The sequence below is a fragment of the Equus quagga genome, chromosome 14 (assembly GCF_021613505.1).
Source record: "Equus quagga isolate Etosha38 chromosome 14, UCLA_HA_Equagga_1.0, whole genome shotgun sequence".
Lineage (NCBI taxonomy): Eukaryota > Metazoa > Chordata > Mammalia > Perissodactyla > Equidae > Equus > Equus quagga.
This window is the reverse complement of record NC_060280.1, coordinates 68264522-68283898: the sequence shown is the minus strand read 5'-3', so window position 1 is coordinate 68283898 and position 19377 is coordinate 68264522. Positions and strand designations below refer to the sequence as shown.

General features: G+C 48.6%; 1 protein-coding gene across 1 annotated transcript in view; it reads right to left on the bottom strand.

Annotated features, from left to right (window-relative positions):
* Window positions 1–19377, bottom strand: part of GRIK4 (glutamate ionotropic receptor kainate type subunit 4) — a 388041-nt gene that overhangs the window by 152927 nt on the left and 215737 nt on the right. Inside the window, exons 3-5 of the mRNA XM_046684804.1 lie at window positions 16947–17111; window positions 5152–5249; window positions 976–1141 (exon numbers count right to left, since the gene is read on the bottom strand). Of these exons, the coding sequence (XP_046540760.1) occupies window positions 976–1141; window positions 5152–5249; window positions 16947–17111 (429 nt within the window). The remainder of the gene's footprint in view (window positions 1–975; window positions 1142–5151; window positions 5250–16946; window positions 17112–19377) is intronic.

Genomic DNA, 19377 nt, shown 5'->3' with positions numbered 1-19377 from the left:
CAGTCAGTGTTGAATAAATGAATGAAGGCACTTGTGGAGGCAGTCCGGGGCAGAGGCCTGGTAAGGAAGGGGTTCTGACCCTTGACAGGAAGACGGTTCTTGTTTTCCGATGCCGAAGGGATTCCTGGGTCGAGGAAGGACTTAAGCATGCAGAGCAGTGCTGGGAAGCCATGGAAAGGAGCCCTGATGGAGACGGCATCCTTCTGCCAGGGCGGCCCACCTCAGACGCACAGGGTGAGACCTGCACAGGTAAGCTGTGCAGGACACAGATGCCTGTGGCTCAGGCACTGGGCCCTCATGGCAGCCAATGGCCACCACCTGTCTGACCGCACGTGGGTGCGCAGCTGCCACCGGGAACACACAGATGCACAGGTTTGCTGGAAAGTGTTGGCTGAAATTAGCTAAATCTCATAAACACTAAATTTATGTCACAAATTGTCCGAGAGTCAGAGAAAACACCTTTCCAAAACCCGCATTTGCAAAAAAATGCTTTATCAGGAATTGACCTTGGACCTCGTTCCATCAGCAAAATCCGCTCTCTAAGGGAAGAAGCTCTTCAACCCATCAAGTACAAATACAAGTACCAATTTTATATTTTCCCTCTCTCTCTCTCATTTTGTAGCTCCTTAACAATGAGGCTGAAAATGTGGGAATTGAGTTTGCAGATGCAAAAAGCCTTGGCGGTTAGCCAGCCTCCCTATAACCCAGTTCCTCTCTGTTCCGTCCATGCCCAGGGAGTTCTGGCAAAGGATGCTCCTGGACCACTCTTGCTCTCTTGGTCACTCTCTCTCTATCTCTCTCTCTCTCACACACACACACGCACACACACACATACTCACACGGGGTTATATCATCCCCATGAGCTGCGGGAGCCCTCCCCTTCCTGGCGCATCTCCAGCCAGGAGCAAATCAATCAGGTTGAAATCAACAGGACCGACCCGACTATCTGGGGCAGAGCCAGCTGGGGAAACTTACATTCTGCTTTGGCACAGATGAGGCAGGCGGTGGTGCAGTTGAAGAAGTTCAGGATCCCAGCTACAGCCACGCTGATGTCGGTGTTGCTGGGGTGGAGGTTGAGGGTTGTGAATCTCTGGAACTGAAACTTGATAAACTCCTCTGGGGCCACTTTGAAATGAGGGACCTGGGCGGAGGAGCAAAATCGGGCAGCAGGGGGGATCCAGAAGGAGTGAGAAAGAAAGAAAGAAAGAGGGATGAGTGAGACAAGGCGGCAGGGGGTGGATTCTTTTATGGAAGGCCGTGCCACACACCAGTGGGAGAGGGAGCTTGCGGGACTCAGGGCACCCCCTCCACAGGAGGAAGATAAGACGACAACCTTGACAACGTAAAGATAGGAAGACACAGGATGGGAAAACTTTGGTTCGGAGGACTGTGTAACGTACTGTGGGTCTAGGAGTTGGAATCTGTGGCTCTGAGAAGGCAAACGAATAGGTCTTTATTCTCAGAGCAACTGCCCATTGCTGGGCAGAGAGACAAATGACTCTTGAAGGCATAATCCTTATAATTATTTTATTTGTAATTAATAAACCAGAGCAGAGATGGCAGAAAGAGAAAGACAAGACAGTACCCTGGGGACTGAGGCAAGAGCCCTGTCAGTCCAGCCTAGCCAACAGGTGTACAAACCAGCTCCCAACAGACTTCCTGGGTGAAAGCCTGGGATGGATAGGTTCCTTGGTAGACAAGTGTATGGACAAGGAAGCACCACGGGCTGAAAAACCACCTAGAGAGCCTCTGAATGGAGCCAGGTACATAAGCACCTGCTTTGGCTTCATTACCACAGTGTCAGCTTCCCTTTGCATCTATTACTGACATTTCTGGGAGGCAATGCCCCTGCCTTCTGTCTCTCTTCTCCGGGGAAGAGATATTAACAGGCTGTGATGGCTGCTTTATTGGCGGCTTAGGCTATGGGGTAGATAATAGGAAGTTAAAAGGTAATAAGCTGCCATCCACCTTGATTTTATTCTGTCACCCTCATCTCTGGTACCTAGAGCTAGGAGAGCTGAGGCTGCTTGGTGCCTCTATCAGAGATGGAGCTGACCTCTCAAGCCTCATCCTCCCTTAGGACCAGTGCCTTGTGGGAGGGCCAAAATACAGGAAGCGTGGGTTTGGATGGATGTTAAAGCAAGTTAGACTGAGGGTAGACAGCAGGAAGAACTTTGTGATGGTTCCTTGGTTGGCTCCTAGAGTAGGTTATTCATAAGTCATTGCAGAAGTTTCTCTGCCTGGGCTGGCCCAGAGTCTGGGATGATGTTGACAAGTCTCTGCAGGATTCTGCTACGTTATCCTCCTAAGCTTCAGTGAGAAGTCAGCCGAAGACCAGAGTTCCTCTGGGATTAGGGTGAGGGGAGGGTAAAGATTTAGCAGAAACTAGGGAGAAAATTCCTGAATTCAACTAGGATTAGCCCTTAACCATAAAGAGAGGGTAACCAATATTTTCCAGCAGAAACTGAAAAGCGCAGAAATGGGGAGGGCCTGGGGAGCTATAAAAGAAGACTCTAAAGAGAGACCTGGGGCGGGTCGTAGAAGGACTTTCTTCCCACTTAAATTTTGCATCCCATACAATCTGTCTAAAGTGAATAACAAACGCACCTTGAAAGGAAAAAAGGTCACAAAGGGGCAAGATGTAGGCCAAGGCTGGGCAGGGGCAGGCTGGCAGGCTGGCTGGCTTACACAGTTCAGCATCTCTGACCAAGGGCCCCCTGTGTGGCCATCCAGCCCACCGGGTTCCACTAGCTGCTAACTCACCCCACAGTGGAATGGACCTTAAGAGATAGCCTTGAATCCATGGATCCTAGAGATGCAGCAAGGAGAAGACTCAGGAAAGTGAAGGACAAATGGTTTCAGAGTCTACAGGCTTGGGTTTGCACCCAGGCTCTGCTGTGTGATTTGGGGCAAACTGTGTAAGCTATCTAAGCTTCATTACAATGGGGGTAACAGTGGTGCTTCTCAGAGCTCTGGGAGGGTCAAAATGAGATCCTGCATGTGAAGGACACAGTACCTAACATGTGCTAAGTGTTGAGGCAATGCCTTTCTCCTTCCCTTTCCCTTTTCTCCCCAAATCTAGGAGCTCCAGAAAAAGCTCTTGGGGCTGTCTGAGCAGGGGCTGAGGGCTGAGGGGCCTCCCTAGGAAGGGGAGTCGCTGGGAAGCCTCCAGCACAGCCCGCCATCATGAAGGCTCTGATGGGCCCAGGCAGGGATGGCCCAAGCCAATCCTCCGGAATCTCTCTCTAGGACAAAGATCAACCCGTAATTGATTTGCAATTGCAAACACATGCCAGGAAGTCATCATGGAGGTGTCTGCGGGGAGGAGAGGTGAGTAAAATGGAAGGGAGGGCAGTGAGGCAGAAAGCGGCCAGCCACAGGGACTACGGAAATGTTAGCAGCATTTAGAGGGATGAGCTCCTTGGTGAGAACTCCATTTCTTTTCTCTGAAGCTGAGGGGAATCAGTGTAAGGCAGTTCAGCCTCATAAAATATTAAAAGAAATGCATAATCTGAACAGAGAGGAAAGGTTGCTCTGGAAGGAACATGACCAGACAAAGGAGAGAGAACCGTTTGGCCATTCCCTGGGCAGTGCAACGTGTCTGGCTGGTCAACGGCACAGGGATGGGGGCAGAGGGGAGATGGGGGCATAGGACCAGGAAGATGGTTGCAGATCAGGGTCTCTGCCTCGGACCTGACACGCCAAACAGGGTTAAGGGACATGTGAGCTGGGATACAATATCCACTGAACCCCAAGAGGAGGCCATTTGGGTGCGGGGATTGGAACGACTGGAAGGGACATTGTGATGGGGAGGAAAGTGTGATGGGGAGGAGGGAGAAAGCAGAAAAGAGAAAACGGGGAGTGGAAGTCTTGGCAACCTCACTTGGTGAAGATCAGAGCGATCGCTGAAATAACAACCTGCCAGATTTGAGCTATTACTTGAAGCACGGCAAGAAAGATTTAAATTAAACATCCGTCTAACTTCCTGGGACCGAGGCCTGTGAGATGCTGGAAGAGACTGCAGCGGGACACAAGCTCCTTTTTTGGCCTGGGCTGGCACAAGAGTCATCTTTCAGGACATCTACACAGTAGGGGATGGGGAATTGTCAGCACAGACCCAACCCGTGATGAGAAGGCTGAGGGAGCTCAGCCTACAGTGCAGTGGCCTGGCATTGAGCAAGACCAACCAAAGGACCGGAGCCAGGACCGCATGGCACTCCAGTGTGCAGGGACCAACTCTGAGAGTGAGCTCATAAACATGGAGGATAAAACTCTGCCAAACCCTCAGGGACTCGCCAAGCCCTCTGACCATAAGAGAAGTGGGGCATCAAGGGAGGAGAGAGCGGTCACTGTCTCCAGGGATATCTCTGAAGGGGAAGGACTGACTGATTCCAGGAAGGACTAGGAAAGATTCCAGCAATAGACAGAATCTCTGAAGTTTCCAGTTTGTTTCCTCTAGGGGAAAAGGAGGGAGAGAGCTGAGGGAGCAGAGAGGAGGCCATTATTCAGAAACTCCCCTGACCATCTTTCCCTCCCCTCAAACTAGAACTAGAGGAAATGGCCTCCGCACTCTGCAACTAGACTCCAGCTGGAGTGACACCTGAGGAAGTGACCGATTGGAGATGCAAATACTGGAACTGGTGAATGCGGAAGAAAGCAAAATAAAATCTCTTTCTTAGACAACTTAGAAAATAGACTTTTCAAGCTTTATTTTAGTAATAAAATGCAGCAATGCCTTGCCCCATGGCTATTCTTCCCCAGGATCCCAATATCTGAACAGGCAACCACAGAGCTGCTCATAGGGAGCGCAGACTTCTGCCCTCTTGGCCTCTCCCAGACCACCACCCTTCCCTGCCTCTGCCTCTACCACACCAGCAAGGAGCCCCCACAGGATGCTAAGACTCGGAGGAGCTCAGCTTGAAAAGCCCCTTGTGAAACCTGTCCTCTGAGTCCCCTCCATCCACACAACCTGGACGAAAGTAAGTGGCCAGCCAAGGACCACTCCTTTTACTTGGATTGACGTTGTTGTTATCAATGACACCACCTAGGTCACCATGGGCTCTTCCAGCCCTTAAGAATCTACAGCATCCTTGGGCCCAGAGCACAGGCTGCCAGGCCGCTCATAGTCCCCCAAGCCAGCCCAGCACTCACCTCCTTCTCCCCACAGATGTTGCTGATGATGGAGCTGGAGGCCGGGCTGGAGGACGGTCCCAGGACAGCGACCACCCCCTTGGGGAGGATCTGACACACTGCCAGAAAGGAAACAAGGCACTCATCAGGGCAGTGCAGGCCGGCTGCCTGCCTGGACCTCCAGACCTCCAATCTCCACCCGCTGCCCCCTCACCTTCTGCCCACCCCAGTCCCCTACTTCCAAACCCCCTGCCTCTCCTCCCCTGAGGAGTACCACTCGGCTCCAGGACAGTTTTATTGCGGTTTATGGATGGTATTAAATGAGGAAATGACCCAGGTTATGACAACATACGGCCACAGCCAACAGGGTATGTAAATTGTCTGGGCTGTCACCGAAGGACAGAGGCTAACGGCAGACACTGCCGACTCCATCTCCGCCCTGGGCTGCAGCATGGGTGCTGGGATCCTGGGTCCAGCTGCCGCAGGGCTGAGGGCCAGGCACACAGAATGGCCACCCGGCGTGAAATCTGTTGACTCCCCCCCACCCAAATATGAAGAAAGAGAGTCGGGAGGAAGAAAGGCAGACAAGCAGAGGGACGAACGCTGTGAGGATGATGCAGGCAGAGAAGACAGCAGACTCAGCTCAAGTCAAAGGCAGCAGGAGAGAGAGAACAAGAAGGAGACAGTGAGAGGCAGAGACAGGTCTCATCTCTCAAGGCCACCCTCCTTTCACCTCTGCTGGCCCAGAGCCTGGTGTGCCCGCTTCTCCGAGTGTGTCAGGGGCTTTCCTGACCAGCCAGCACGCTCTGTGGCCTTGGGCCTCCCTATATGAGGGTGCCTTTCCCTCCTCTACTCTGGACACTCACTCACCTGTCAAGGAGCCCCTCAGATGCCTTCTCCTGACACCTGCCTGGGCTCCTTTAGGTGAATTAATCCTCCGCAGGGCTCCTGAGACCCATGGTTTGTCCCTCTGTTGTAAGACCCTTCTAAATGTGTCCATTTCTGTTTGTTCAGATGTCTTTCTCCTCTCACTGGATCTCAAACCCCTTAAGGGCGGGAGCGGAGCCATATTTATGTCTGAATCCCCATTTCTCACTTCCTCAGTGTCCAGTACAATGTTTTCTATTGGTTGAATGAATGAGTGGATGGATGGGTCATGTGGTCAGAAGAAGAGGAGATAATCTAAGATTTTACAATGCTAGAGACTGAGAAAGAAAGGATGGGGAAGAAAGGAGGAAATAGACGGAGAGAGAACATGAGATAATTCTCAGGATGCACACTGTGATATCAGAACCTAAGAGCCACCCACGGGAATATGCACCATGCTTCCCTGTCACACTACAAGACATCTTTGCAAAACCGAAGCTTGGTTCTGGACATATTTTCCTTCTACTCACATCAAGAGTCAGGCTGAGCCTTTTCCCAGGTCTGTAAACTGAGGTTAGGGGATCGGTCCAAGGATCCTCACTGAGTCAGCTGCAAAGCCACACCTGCAACCTGGATGCTCTTTCTCCTAGGGGAGAGTCCTAACCATTGGCCCACACAGCCAAATGATGGCCCTAATTGGGTGCAAGCAGTGGCACAGGGCACCAGGGGTCAAGACCCAGAGTTGCAATTGACCACATGATCGATAGATGTGTGAGGTCTTCTCTCAGCCTGCTGCTCCAGCAAGGATCCTGCAACATGGTAGATCTCAGATGCCCGAGAGGTGGCAGGCAGTGGGTACCTGAGGGGACTCATCAGTTCTAAGTGTCAGAACCATCCCCCGTGACGGAGTAGCCAGGACCAGAGTTTCTCTCTGAAGAACGCTCTTCAAATGTCAAGCTCTTTCCATGTGAGTTATCTCACGTGATCTCAGTCAACTTAACTCTTATGCCTGCTGGGTGCTCTAAGTTCACTGGCCATCAAGTTCCTACAACAGCTTTGAGTAGATCTTAGTTCCTGATTTCACCAATAAGGAAACAGCACCCAAGGGATAAGTGACTCCCCTAAAGTCACACACCTAATAAAGGTCAGAGCCAGCACTGGAATTCAAGTCTGTTGACCCACCCAGTGTCCTTTCTACTCTCTCACAGCCACCTCTTTTGTCTGCCCCACTCCTTGCAGCCACTTCACCCATCTCTTTTCAACCCCTTACAGTTGAGGTCCTCAGCCCATCCTGCTCTACTGACCCTGCTTTCTCAAGGTCACCAATGCCTCTTCTCAGTTCCCATCCTACTCTTTTTGAAGCATTTGATGCTACTGATTGCATTTGTTAAATTTCACAATGCCTTCCAATCCTGATTCTCATCCACTTCTCTAATCAGTCTTTCCCACTTTCTTTGCTGACTCCTCTTCCTTCTCCTGTCTGCTAAATTCAGATTTTATCCATGCCTCACACTCCCTGGGCAATATTACCCTGGCCTATCCACTCTGATTTCTGCCAGGTGATTCTATACTCTCACCTATGTCCTGGGTTACAAAATCAAGTTCCAACCACCTGCTGGATGCTGCCACAGGGACTTCCCTCTGGTATCACACACTCAACATGTCCACGGCAGAGAGGCAGAAAGTGCAGTCATTAAGAGCATGGACTCTGATGCAAGATCGTCTGGGTCTGAGTCTTGCCTCTGTCATTTACTAGCTGTGAGACCTTGAGCAAGTTACTGAACCTCTCCGGGTCTGCTTTCTCATCTACTCGGTTACTAAGAGCACTTCTCTCGTCGGGTTGTTGTGAGAACTAAAGTGACTTAATATATACAAAGAGCTTAGAGTGGTACTGACATACTACACGACTCTTATTGTTACTATGCCCATGACATCATATTTGCTATTTACTCTTCATACATAATCTGTTTCGATCTTCATGCTTCTAGGAAGAAGATTCATTATTATCCCTTCTTTACAGATGAGGAAACGGGCTTAGAGAATTTAAGTAACTTATTCAAGATCACACAGGTAATACATGGTAGAGCTGGGCTTGAACTTGGAGATGGACCTGGCACCAAAGCCCATGCTCTTAACCACTCCACTCCACCCCCTTAGCTCCTCCAGCTCCAACCACAGTCCCCCTTGATGCTGCCTTGCCTTCCCTCACTGAATCTGTCCACTCACTATACCAATCAGGGGCCAGGTTCTGACCATTTGACCTGCTCATCCCTACTGTCCCCTCCTCCCCACTCCCGCTGTCACTGTTCCAGGTCAGCCCCTTTTACTACCTGCCTCCTAAGGGGTTTCTCTGTCTCTAGGATTCTTCACTTCCACTCCATTCTCCAAAATGTGAGGCAAATTATAGTCCTAAAACACAGGGCTGTGTGCTCCTGCAGGGCAGAAAGCCTGTCTTATTGATCTCTGCCTCCTCTATACCTAGCACAGAGCCCGACTCGGAGTTGCATGCTCAATAAATAGTTGCTGAACCACACTGAAGCCTGCTCCACACTTCCCATGCAAAATTGGAAACAAACTCAATGTTCAATCATAAAGGAATAGTTATCTAAAGTATGGGTCATATCCCCAAATGGAATAGTATTTAGGCATTTAAAATGCTTATGAACAGTTTGTAATAGTATTAAAAATATTTATGTAATAATATTAAGAGAAAGAAGCAGGATATAAAATTATATGTATATCTATATGAAGGCTACAACTAAGCAAATACAGAAAATAGTTATGCACTGAGGGATGATTGGAAGCAGATATTACAAAAGCCCACATTTATTGAATGCTAATTATGGCCCATTCTAAGCACTTTATATGAATTGACATTTAATTTTTGAAACAACCTGATGAGATGGTTACTATTACTGTCACCTTCACTTTACAGATGAGAAAACAGGACAAAAAAGTTAGAGAGTAGAGTCAGGACTCAAACTCTTAACCCCCAACGTCACTTCCTTAACCGCTGCACCACACAGCTACCCTTAGTTAACTGGGATATTAATAGAGATTGCCTTGGCCAATGGAACTCTGAATGATTTTCTTCCCTTTTTTTCTTTACTTTCTATGATGAGCATGCACTCCTTTTATAACACATTATTATAAAAAATAAAATGTCATTATAAAAATCTTTTCTGATGAGCAAGTAAAATCCATTGGGTCTGACCTCAAGATTCTACCTTTCCAGCCCTTTCTCCTATCGAGCCTCCTCCCCTTCAGGCCGCTCACCTAGAACATTCTCCATGTTTTCTAAGCCTGCTCCCAGCTAGTTCTCTCTGAGTAGACCAGGCTTTCTTAACCTGCTGCCTGAGATCTCTGGGTAGAAGCCAGCGGTCTGTGAACGTTTTGGGGGAAAAAAAATGACATCATTATTTTCTCTGACCCCTAACTAACATTTAGCATTCCCTTCAGTTTTGAATGTAAGTAATAAACCACAGTATACTGACAGTACTGTGACTTTGTCACCGACAGACATCACCACGTTTTCGGATCACATTACCATACTGCAGATATCTTGAAACATCATTTATATTCATTGCTACTTCAAAATGATGCTAGTAGTTAGATCTGATACTAGGCTTGGCTATTTAATACATTAATAAAGAAGCACATATATTAATATACCACTATTAAATATTTTAACTGCATGTCTATATAATTGGTTTCCTCGTCATCATATCTATTTTATTCGTTTACAAACACTTCTCTGAGAAGGGGTCCATTGGCACCCCCAGACTACCATGGTCTAGGCCCCCTCTTGCCCTTCTGCCTGGCAAACTTCTACTGATCCTCCAGCGCCCAGCTCAGATCTTGCCCCTGGGCAAGAAGTCACCTCTCCCTCCCTATATTCACATCACCCTGTGGCTCTGACTCAGGTCCGTGCTGCAGGTGCCTAAGAAACTGGTCAGCTTCCTTGTTCTCTGAACTCCTGGCCAGCTTCTGCCCTAAGCTGGCTCGTTATGTAGGGTCTCAATGGAGAGAAGTTTCTCCAAAAATGAATTCTTATAGAAGGCCCAATTCCTTCTTCCCAATTATAAAATCCAAAAGGTTCTGAAATTGGATAGTTTTCAGCAAACTCATTTGGGGGCAAAATCTAATCTAAATCAATGTGAAGTTATTTATAATGTGACTATTTGAATATAAGCATGCATTTGCTGGCATATAGGGTTCAGCACAAGCCCCGCCTGAGATGCTACTTAATATATGGTATACGCACCACATGACCTTTCCAGTATCCAGAAAGTTCTGGATTCTAAACACATCCAGCCTCCAGGGTTTATGGACCTGTGCCTGCTGTTCTGAGTGTCCATCTCCCATCTCTCTCACTGGACTGGAAACTCCTTGAGGGCGGGGGTCACATCTATTTGGTCCAGGCAAAAAGGGATTGCTCAATAGATGTTCATTCAACCGAACTGAAATGATCCCAAATGAGTCCAGTGAAATTGAATTCTCATCTTCCCAGCAGCCATGGCTTGGGAATTTCCTGGGATCTGGGAATTGCTCTTTCATTCCCTATGAAGGATGCCCTGCTCAATAGAAATGGAAATCACTTATAAAGGGCCTCAGCTCTGAAACTTCCTGGATTCTGATCGTGCAGCCCCTGCCCCTCTGTGAGGGTCCCTGAGCACTTTGTGTGAGGGGCGGGAGGGGAGGCAAGTGCACTTTACCTCTGCCTCCTGGGGAGCAGGGAGGAGAGGGAACAGGGAGACTTGAGTGACATTGTCATGGCAACGAAGTTTCCCAGCCAGCGGAAGAGTTGGAAGGCAACTGTCAGAGCAGCTGCTGGAATAACAGACCACGGTGGGGTGTTGTAAGAAGGAGGACCTTCCTCTTGTCAAGATGCCAGCTCTGGTGTGGGTTCGAAGTCCCCTTAGAAACCTGGTGCTCATGACACCTTACTCCTCTCCTCAGTCTTCCCAGGGAGGGGAAGGATCTAGCTGTGATGCAGGGGGTCCAGAGGGGATGGTCATAGGCACCACTGACTGCAGGCCCTCTGGGGAAGGGGCAGCTTGCTGGCTGGGGATGAAGAAGCAAGCCGGGGCCTCCTCACTGACAGCAGCACTCGATGAGTCACTCAGCACTCTCTGAGCCAGTGTGGTAAACAACGCCGGCCGGCAGGAGCTCACAGTGATGCGGAGCAGAGGGGGCTGGGAGAGCTCAGAGCCCATCACGTAAACACCCTTCACGGTGCCGAAGCCTGAGTAGAGCGGGATGGCAAGGTCTCTCTTCCTGCCTGGCTATGCTGCACATTGAGCACAGGGTGAAGCCCTGACCGTCCGGGAACAAAACAAACAATCACCTCAATCGATGCCAGAGAACCGTCGCCTCCCTGTGCCAAAGCCTGCAGGCGCATGTTCCATTCTCAGCTCTATAGGCCTCCGAGCTGAGAAGGGAGTGTGTGAGAGTAGAAGGGCCAGGTCTCGACACCGTCAAACCCCACCATGGGGACCTCTCTGGTCAGACTGCCCGGGGTATCGGAGAACGCGAAACTGCCATTGGCTGCTCTCACCAACAGCACATCATTCAAAGCCATCAGCCTGGACCCAAACCACCGTGTGAGTAGTTTTCCACACGCAGGCTCCGGGCTGGCAGACAGGCAACCACCCTGAAACCTTACAATCACTTTGTGAGGGAGGAGTCCCTACACTCATTCTACTACTAAAATAATAGGTAACATTTATTAAGAGTCCCCCCTATGCCAGGCATTGCTCTAATTCTCATAAGTGCATCATCTCATTTAATGCTCACAACAACCTCACCGAGTGAGAACTCTTATCATTCCCATTTTAAGGATGAGGAATCTGAGGCACAGGAGATGAGCCCACAGTGCTGGCAGAGGCAGGATTAGGATCCTGCTGTGTCTGACTCCAGAACCTGAGTTATGACCACTACTCCGCACGGCTCTCCAGTCCTGGCCCTCACCACTCCCCCCTCAGAAACTCTGTTTTAGCCACGCCCATCTGTCATTATGCCCCAAGGTACTCCATTTTTCCCTGCTTTGAGCCTTTGCTCACGCTATTATGACTTCTGCATGGATGCCCTCTTCCCTTCCCTTCACCTATCGAACACTCCAGGGTATGGCCCAGAGGCCTTATCTGACCACCTAGCTACACCTATGACCTATTTCTTGCCTCCCTCTGCCCTTGTCTGAGCCACTCATTGGCAAGCCCATAGCAGAGCCATTGAGATTTATGTCACTTTTCGATTGTGTGGTCTGAACTCCCATCTGGTGAAGACCGTGAGCCTCAGTTTCTTCATCTGTAAAATGAGGAGGCTGGACCAGATGATTTCTAACCACTGTAATTCAATGCCTCTCTGAGTCCATATTACGCATACGTGATGTGGGTAGCTCAGAGAAGGGGAGCAAGGAATGTTTGTTGAATGACTCATCACCATTTGTATGCCTTTCTCTTCTGCTTCTCACTTCTTTCCCTCAGGCAGACTTGGATTCCTTCTATTGAGCTGATGAAGGGACGATAGCCCTCACTTACCAGAAGCAGTTCTGAATCACCAGAAGTCAGGCCACAGAGCCTGCGAGAAGCTGGGGAGCTTGTGCAGGGACATCACGCTCCGTGTCCCTCTCCAGGTACACGGGGCCACACGGGGCTGGGATAACCATTGCATCTCTGGGTTTCCAGGGGAAGTGGTGTGGATGGCTGATAGCATGCTGGGCCTCACAGAGACAAATCGAGGCAGAGGCGAGGGGTTGACAGGAGGCTCCTGTTTCTAGCTCTGCAGTAAATTAAACCTCAAACCGGCTCCAGCAGCAGCAGGGACGGTGCCTCCGGGTGGTTGGGTGACAAGGGGGTGGGCACTCAGTTAAGCTCTAATACATTAACCGCAGGAGACACACTGATCTGTAGGAACAGAGGAGGGCAAGGCCCATGGGAGCTCCTGCACCAGAAAGGCTGAGATGGAGATAAGATAGGAAGCGAAGGAGGAAAGGGCCTGGCAGGAGGAGAGATGACCTACAAGGTCTGTCCATCCCTCTTATTTCAGATCTGTGGGCTGTGCAGAGAGAGTTGGGAAGTCGAACATCAAAAAGCCTGAGGCAATGATGGCAAAAGGGCAGAGAGGTGGAGGGAATCAGATGTGGGTTTGAGGAGCTTTCCGAGTGACCCTCGCTTTACATAAACCCACTATATGAAAATCTATGTGAACCAGATAGAAGTGCGGGTGAGTTTCTACTTGGATCTTTCCAGTGTCCTGCTTTGTTATTAATCAGTGCCTCGTGTGATACTTTCCATCTCCCAGCCTCGCTTTCAACCATCAAATGAGGAGATTGAACTCTTGCCTCCAGCATCTTTAGTTTCTTTACACTTCATAATGTTTGATTCTCAAATTGCCACTGCTCTCCATGACTGACACACCTGCCCCAAATATGATCATTAAGAGTGATTTGTGAAGAGCTTTTTGAAACTCCCTTATTGCTGAAAGCAGGCACAACTGTACACGGTAGGATTGCTACTGCCTCAGCTCAGATCAGAGCCTCTGCTCTCCGCAACCAAGAACGTCATCACTAGGATCTCTTCTATCCCCTTGAAGCAGAGTCCTTGGCCACAGGGTGACAGGTGTGAGATTGGGGGCATTGTTCAGGAACCCAGAGCCATCAAATAGTCTTAAGTTAACAATGCAAATTAGCCCTGGGCCACCAGCGCAGGGAAGACACCACTCATGACATCAAGCTATAACTGGCTTTGGGTGACCCAATACAACTTCCAAAGGCTAAAAGCTGTCGACGCATCAAGCCCAGAAAACTGGAAAGAGAAGGGGAATATCCAGTTACGATGGGTGCCCCACGAGGCACGCTGACATTAAGGCAGGCCATGTGAGAGCAGCTGGGAGATAGACGGTGCTGCCACGTAGGGATGGCTGAACTTGGAAACAGAGGAGACAGGGAGATGATGCTGAGAGGCAGGAGGAAGCCCGCGCCAAGGTGAGGGTGAGAGAATAAAGCCAGCAACAAAATCCACAGCTGCCGCTTATTGAATACCTGCTCTGTGCACCGTGCTAAGCACCTCCCCCGCACTGTCTCCTGTCATACTCCAATGACCCTTGTCTTACAAATGAGGGAACTGAGGCACAAAATGGTTTAACAGCCTGTCCAGTCCCACAGCTAGTACACAGAAGATCCAGGATTTAAACCTGGTCAGTCTGATTCTAAAATCTACTCCTACTCTTTATACCACACAGTCTCCCCAAAGTAGGGATCACAGAGACGTCATTTTTCCTTCACCTGGGGATCTTGTCTCCCTCCCATCTCCTCCCACAAACACTGTCACTCCAGCCCAGTCCCTGCCCCATCCTGCTTCAGCTAATAACACCAACCCAACACCCCTCTCCCCCTTACTTTGGGAGGGAAAGAGTTGTGCTGGAACCTTTCTACGAACTGTCTGGGTGATGTTTAAAATCCATTGTGGGGGAGCAGCTTGAGCTTCAGATAAAGGGCCTTTGGGGTAGAAAGATCCAGAAGTCCTCTTTTCTAACAAATGCTAATCGTGCCTCACACACATTGAGATATAAAAGCTGAACCAAGGGCCACTTGTTAATAAAATACCTGGTGCGCCTAAAAGACGGCATTAGAAAGATGTCCCAAAGCTCTGTAATGTGGAACAAAGATATCCATTTCCTTTATTCCCTGATTCATCTGGCTTAATATTTTAGATGTATCGACTCTACTAAACCAGGCTGCATGGGTCATTGGGAGAGGAAATTTACATCGACTAATGACCCCCATCTACAATGGACAATCTGTGCTCTCTGCTCTGCCAGGGAAGCCCTGAAGAACCAAAAAAAAGGAAGGAGGAGCCATTTTTGCAAAGTATAGGCTACCGAATTGTTTAGAAATCCAGACCCTTGTCTGAGACCTGCCCTCCTGGACAAAGAAACGCTACAGACTGGACTAGGAGATTCACAGGAAGTCATGGCTGGTTTTTCTAAATTCACTTGGCGATCCTGAGAAATCTGAATCTTCCTTTCATTGTCCTAGAATTTGACCTCCATGACAACTAGGATTTCTGTCTGTTCCCTGCTGAATCCCTGTTGCCTAGAATGGAGTATAATAGGCGCTCACTAAATCTTTCCTGACTGACCAAGTGAATAAATGAATGACTATGTCAGGTACCTGTTCCCCCATGCTCTCTTCTGGAGGAATCTGTCCATGGATCTCACTGGCCTCAGCTGCCCTGTTCTGTACGGTAGGAACCCACCCTCAATCTCTAGGAGTGGGCACTCTCCCCAGGGGTAGTTATTACGCCATCTGGCCAACACTTGTGACTCGTGAGACGAGCCACGGCAAGATGAGCTGGACCAGTCAGATCTTCTACCTTGGGAATCCAGATCAAGAGGCACTGAGGGAAGCTGCCATTGATGTGCATGCTGAAGAGAGACTGTAAGTCTCCTGAGGGCAAAGGACCATGTCTACCTTGTTTTCTACATTGTTTCCGGTGTATGACATCCTGAATCTTGCCTGAAATGGAGTAAATGCTCAATGAAAGTTTCCGGAATGAATAAACAAATTGTATATTGGGCCTGGATGGCCATTATGGGACAGGTGTGTGATGAATAAGCCACACTAGCAGAGAGGGAGGAGCAGGGATCCAATACCACGAGAGCATTAAAGCAGCTGCGAGACAGCGAGACAGCCGCTGTGTCCCTCCCTTCCTGCCCTCTCTGGATCCTTACGATATCCTACCTATTGCACCTGGGCCAATGTGAATGCTGCTTCTTTTGCAATACTGGTCGCTCAGATTGGAGCGTTGCTGGATCCACAGATAGAAGACCAGACGTCTGACATACACTTGAGCAAGTTGTTCTTTTATTTAGTTTTGTTTGTTTTTGCCAATGAGTGTTGTTAAAGGTTAACATGGACTAGAAAGGGAGGAGATGGGGACTCCAAAGTCTTAGGGAATAGATGCTAGCATCTCTCTGGCTCCTCCCCTTCCCTCTGAACTGGAGTTGTTCATTTCCAGCTTAGCTACAAGTCATCAGCCCACTAACTTGGAAGCTCATCCTGTAAGGCTGTCAAGGTAATACCAGCAGAGAATCCCAGGGGAGGTGGAGGGGATTGGGCACTGGACTCGCAGGGTGACGATGCGAGTTGAGGATTCAGGACTTGCTCAGCCCATTGACTAGCCCTGAGGTTGGGGAAGTTACCCAATGTTTCTGAGCTTGTTTCTTTTGTAAAGTGGGGACAATAACATTTAACTCTCAGGTTGTTTGGAGAATTAAAAGAAATAACCAGCACACAGCAGGGGCTAAGCGTGACTTGAATGACCTACTATGTCTGTTTGTAAAGCACTGCATCTTACAGAAAGGTTTCCTATATTTTAAGTCATTTAAATCTCACAATAACTTGCAAGATTTGCAAAGTAGAGCCTAGCATTCCCACTTTACAGATGAAGAAACTGAGGTTAAATAGGATAAGTGACTTATCCAAGGTTACCCACAGATCGAGTGGCCGAACTCCATCCTAAGTCTCATTTTCTTCTCACCATGCTGCCCTCAGCACAAGAAAGCAAGACAGGCAATCAGATGTGTAATGACTAAGCTACCCTTGGGCTGGCCATATCTTTCCTTTCTTAATCACACATAAGGTTTCATTCAGGGATTTGTATACAAAATGTCCAGAAGATGAATGAATCAATATATGAAGGAATGAATGAGTGGGTAAATGATGAATGAATGAATGAGTTTCCCATCTTAATTCTACTCTACACATGATTTACAGCAAAACCTGGGCATCTCATCCAGACTGAGCCCTCTAGGACATCCTGCTGCATGTTTCTCTCCCTCTCTTGGGAATATCTACATCATAGGCCTGGCGATGGGTGCAGTTCACGCCACCAGCGCCTCCTCTGCCAGCGAGGGAAGCAGAGGGCAGCCCTGCCCATTCTACGTACTGGTTTCTGCAGTCTCGTACTCGCTGTCTCTGAGAAGCTCAAAGATGTCCACTTCGACCTTGGCCTTGCCCAGCCTCTCAGGAGCGCGGTTGATGCGGTTCTTGGCCAGGGTGATGGAGAGCCGCTCCCCTCTGCTGCACTCCATGGGGTCATCCAAGATAGCAGCTGTAGGCAGGCAACCACATGGAGATAGTTGGTACCCTCTACTGTTACCCCTCCTCCTTCTCCAGTCTCCTCCCACTATCACCTTCCTCTTCCAGGCAGCTCCCGGCATCCCCCTCCACCCTGCCATCCTCAGGACTATCCCCAAAGCAAGTCCTCCACATGCTAAGGGTCTCGGTTTGTAGCCAGGCACAGCAGTGAATTCTAACGTGGATATCCACTTCGGGAACCCTGTAATGCCACAGCAGGCCACGAGGGGTCTATCTGGACAAGGTCCCTAGGCCCAGGCACGGTGATACCCTTGGATATACATCTGCATGCACACACAGGCACATGTGTGCAAAGGAAGGGAGATAGTGGCTGTCCTTCGAAAATGGTATTCTGGGTATATGAGAGGTGAGAGAGGGTTAAAGAAGGCCAGGTTTGAGAGGGAGAGCTCCAGTATTAAGGAGCAGAGGCAGGATACTGCTGAATGCTTGCTCTCCAGGCTATGACACCGGTGAGACATGTCGCCTGGTGAGCCATGTAATTTCTCTGGACTTCTTTTCCCCACTGAACGTTAGGAATGGTAAGACAACCTCAGGGGGCTGGTGTGGGGATTCAGTAAGATACATGTATGGAAGTGGCACATAATACGAATTTAATCAGTGTGACTCAGTCAGTGTGAATGGTTGCAGTGGCGTAGTACCAATAGCTGCCCCACTTCTGGAAGCAGGCTTAAGGATAAGTGTTATGGTATCATAGAGAGCTGGGTTCAAATCCCTGCTCTACCCACTATTATCTATGGGACCTCAGTTTCTTCACTTGTAGAAAGGTGGAGACACTCTGCTCATTGGTCTTTTGTGAAGGTTATGTGAACAGTATGTGTGAAATGCTCAGCACAGTGCCTGGCATGTGGTAAACCCTCAATAAATCTAGCTACTGACACCATTCATTCTTTTGGTAGAGGAAGTTACAACATTGAAATCTCTACACCAAAAGCATACTCAAGCACTCAGAGCAGCATTATTCATAATAACCAACAAGTGGAAAACCCCAAATGCCCATCAACGGATGAATGGATAAACAAAATGTGGTATATCCACACAATGGAATATTATTTGAAAATAAAAAGGAATGAAGTACTGATACATGCCACACATGGATGAACCTTGAAAACATTATGCTAAGTGAAAGAAGCCAGACACAAAAGACCACAAGTTGGATGATTCCATTTATATGATACATCCAGAATAAGTGAATTCATAGAGAGAGAAAGCAGATTAGTGGTTGCCTAGTGGTGGCAGTGGTAGTAGAAAAGTTGGGGAGAAAGGGGAGTGACTGCTAATGCACATAGTGTTTCTTTTGGGATGACAAAAATGTTCCAAAATTGATTGTGGTGATGGATGCACAACTCTTTGAATATACTAAAAACCACTGAGTTATATACTTTAAATGGATGAATTGTGTGGTATATGAATTATATCTCAATAAAGCTGTTACAGAAAGAAAAAAAAAAGAAATATCAAGCTTATCTTTCAGAGGTTGTAGGCTCAGAAAGGCAATGCAGAAAATGAAGTCAAAGAGATTTCACCACCATGTGGCCGTTGGATCTCTGTGGCTAGTGTACACAGAGAGACCCAGGTTCCACACCGTCTTTTCTGTATTTTGCTCCCATACCCACTGTGACCCATTTTCCAAATCAAAAACTAGGACACAGAATAATACAAAGTATTTTTTTCTGATTTGTGGATTACTTTTATGTATAGCCCTTTTGAACAATAAAAATTAGATTTCATTTACCCGGGTTGGCCATACATTGGGCAACAAAGGTTGCCCTATGCCCAAACAAGACCTAGGTAATAAGGTGGGCTTCTGGGAGTTAAGTAGCAAGATCCACAAACACCTGATGGGATTAGCCACTTGCAGGAGTGGCCAAAGAACCAGAAATGCATGATTGAAGAGCCTGGGGACACCTAAAACTCCTACCCACATGACCTTAGGGAAGCAAGACTAGAAAGAGATTATTACTCAGGAAGCAGGAACCTAAGCAATTACACTGTGCTGACCCAGAAGGAAGACTTTGGGAAAAGAAGGGAAATGAGGCGGCCTAAAGGAGATATTCTCAAATAGCGTTCCTTGCAGGACCTCTAGGCTCCTACAAGAAGCAGAGGGGGAGGCTGCCCGGGGCTCTCTAGCCCCACACCAGCTTCAACCAGCATAACTCCACATCCATCAGTTTAGACGTCGGGGTTCCACATAAGGTTTGATGTGGAAAAAAATGTTTCAC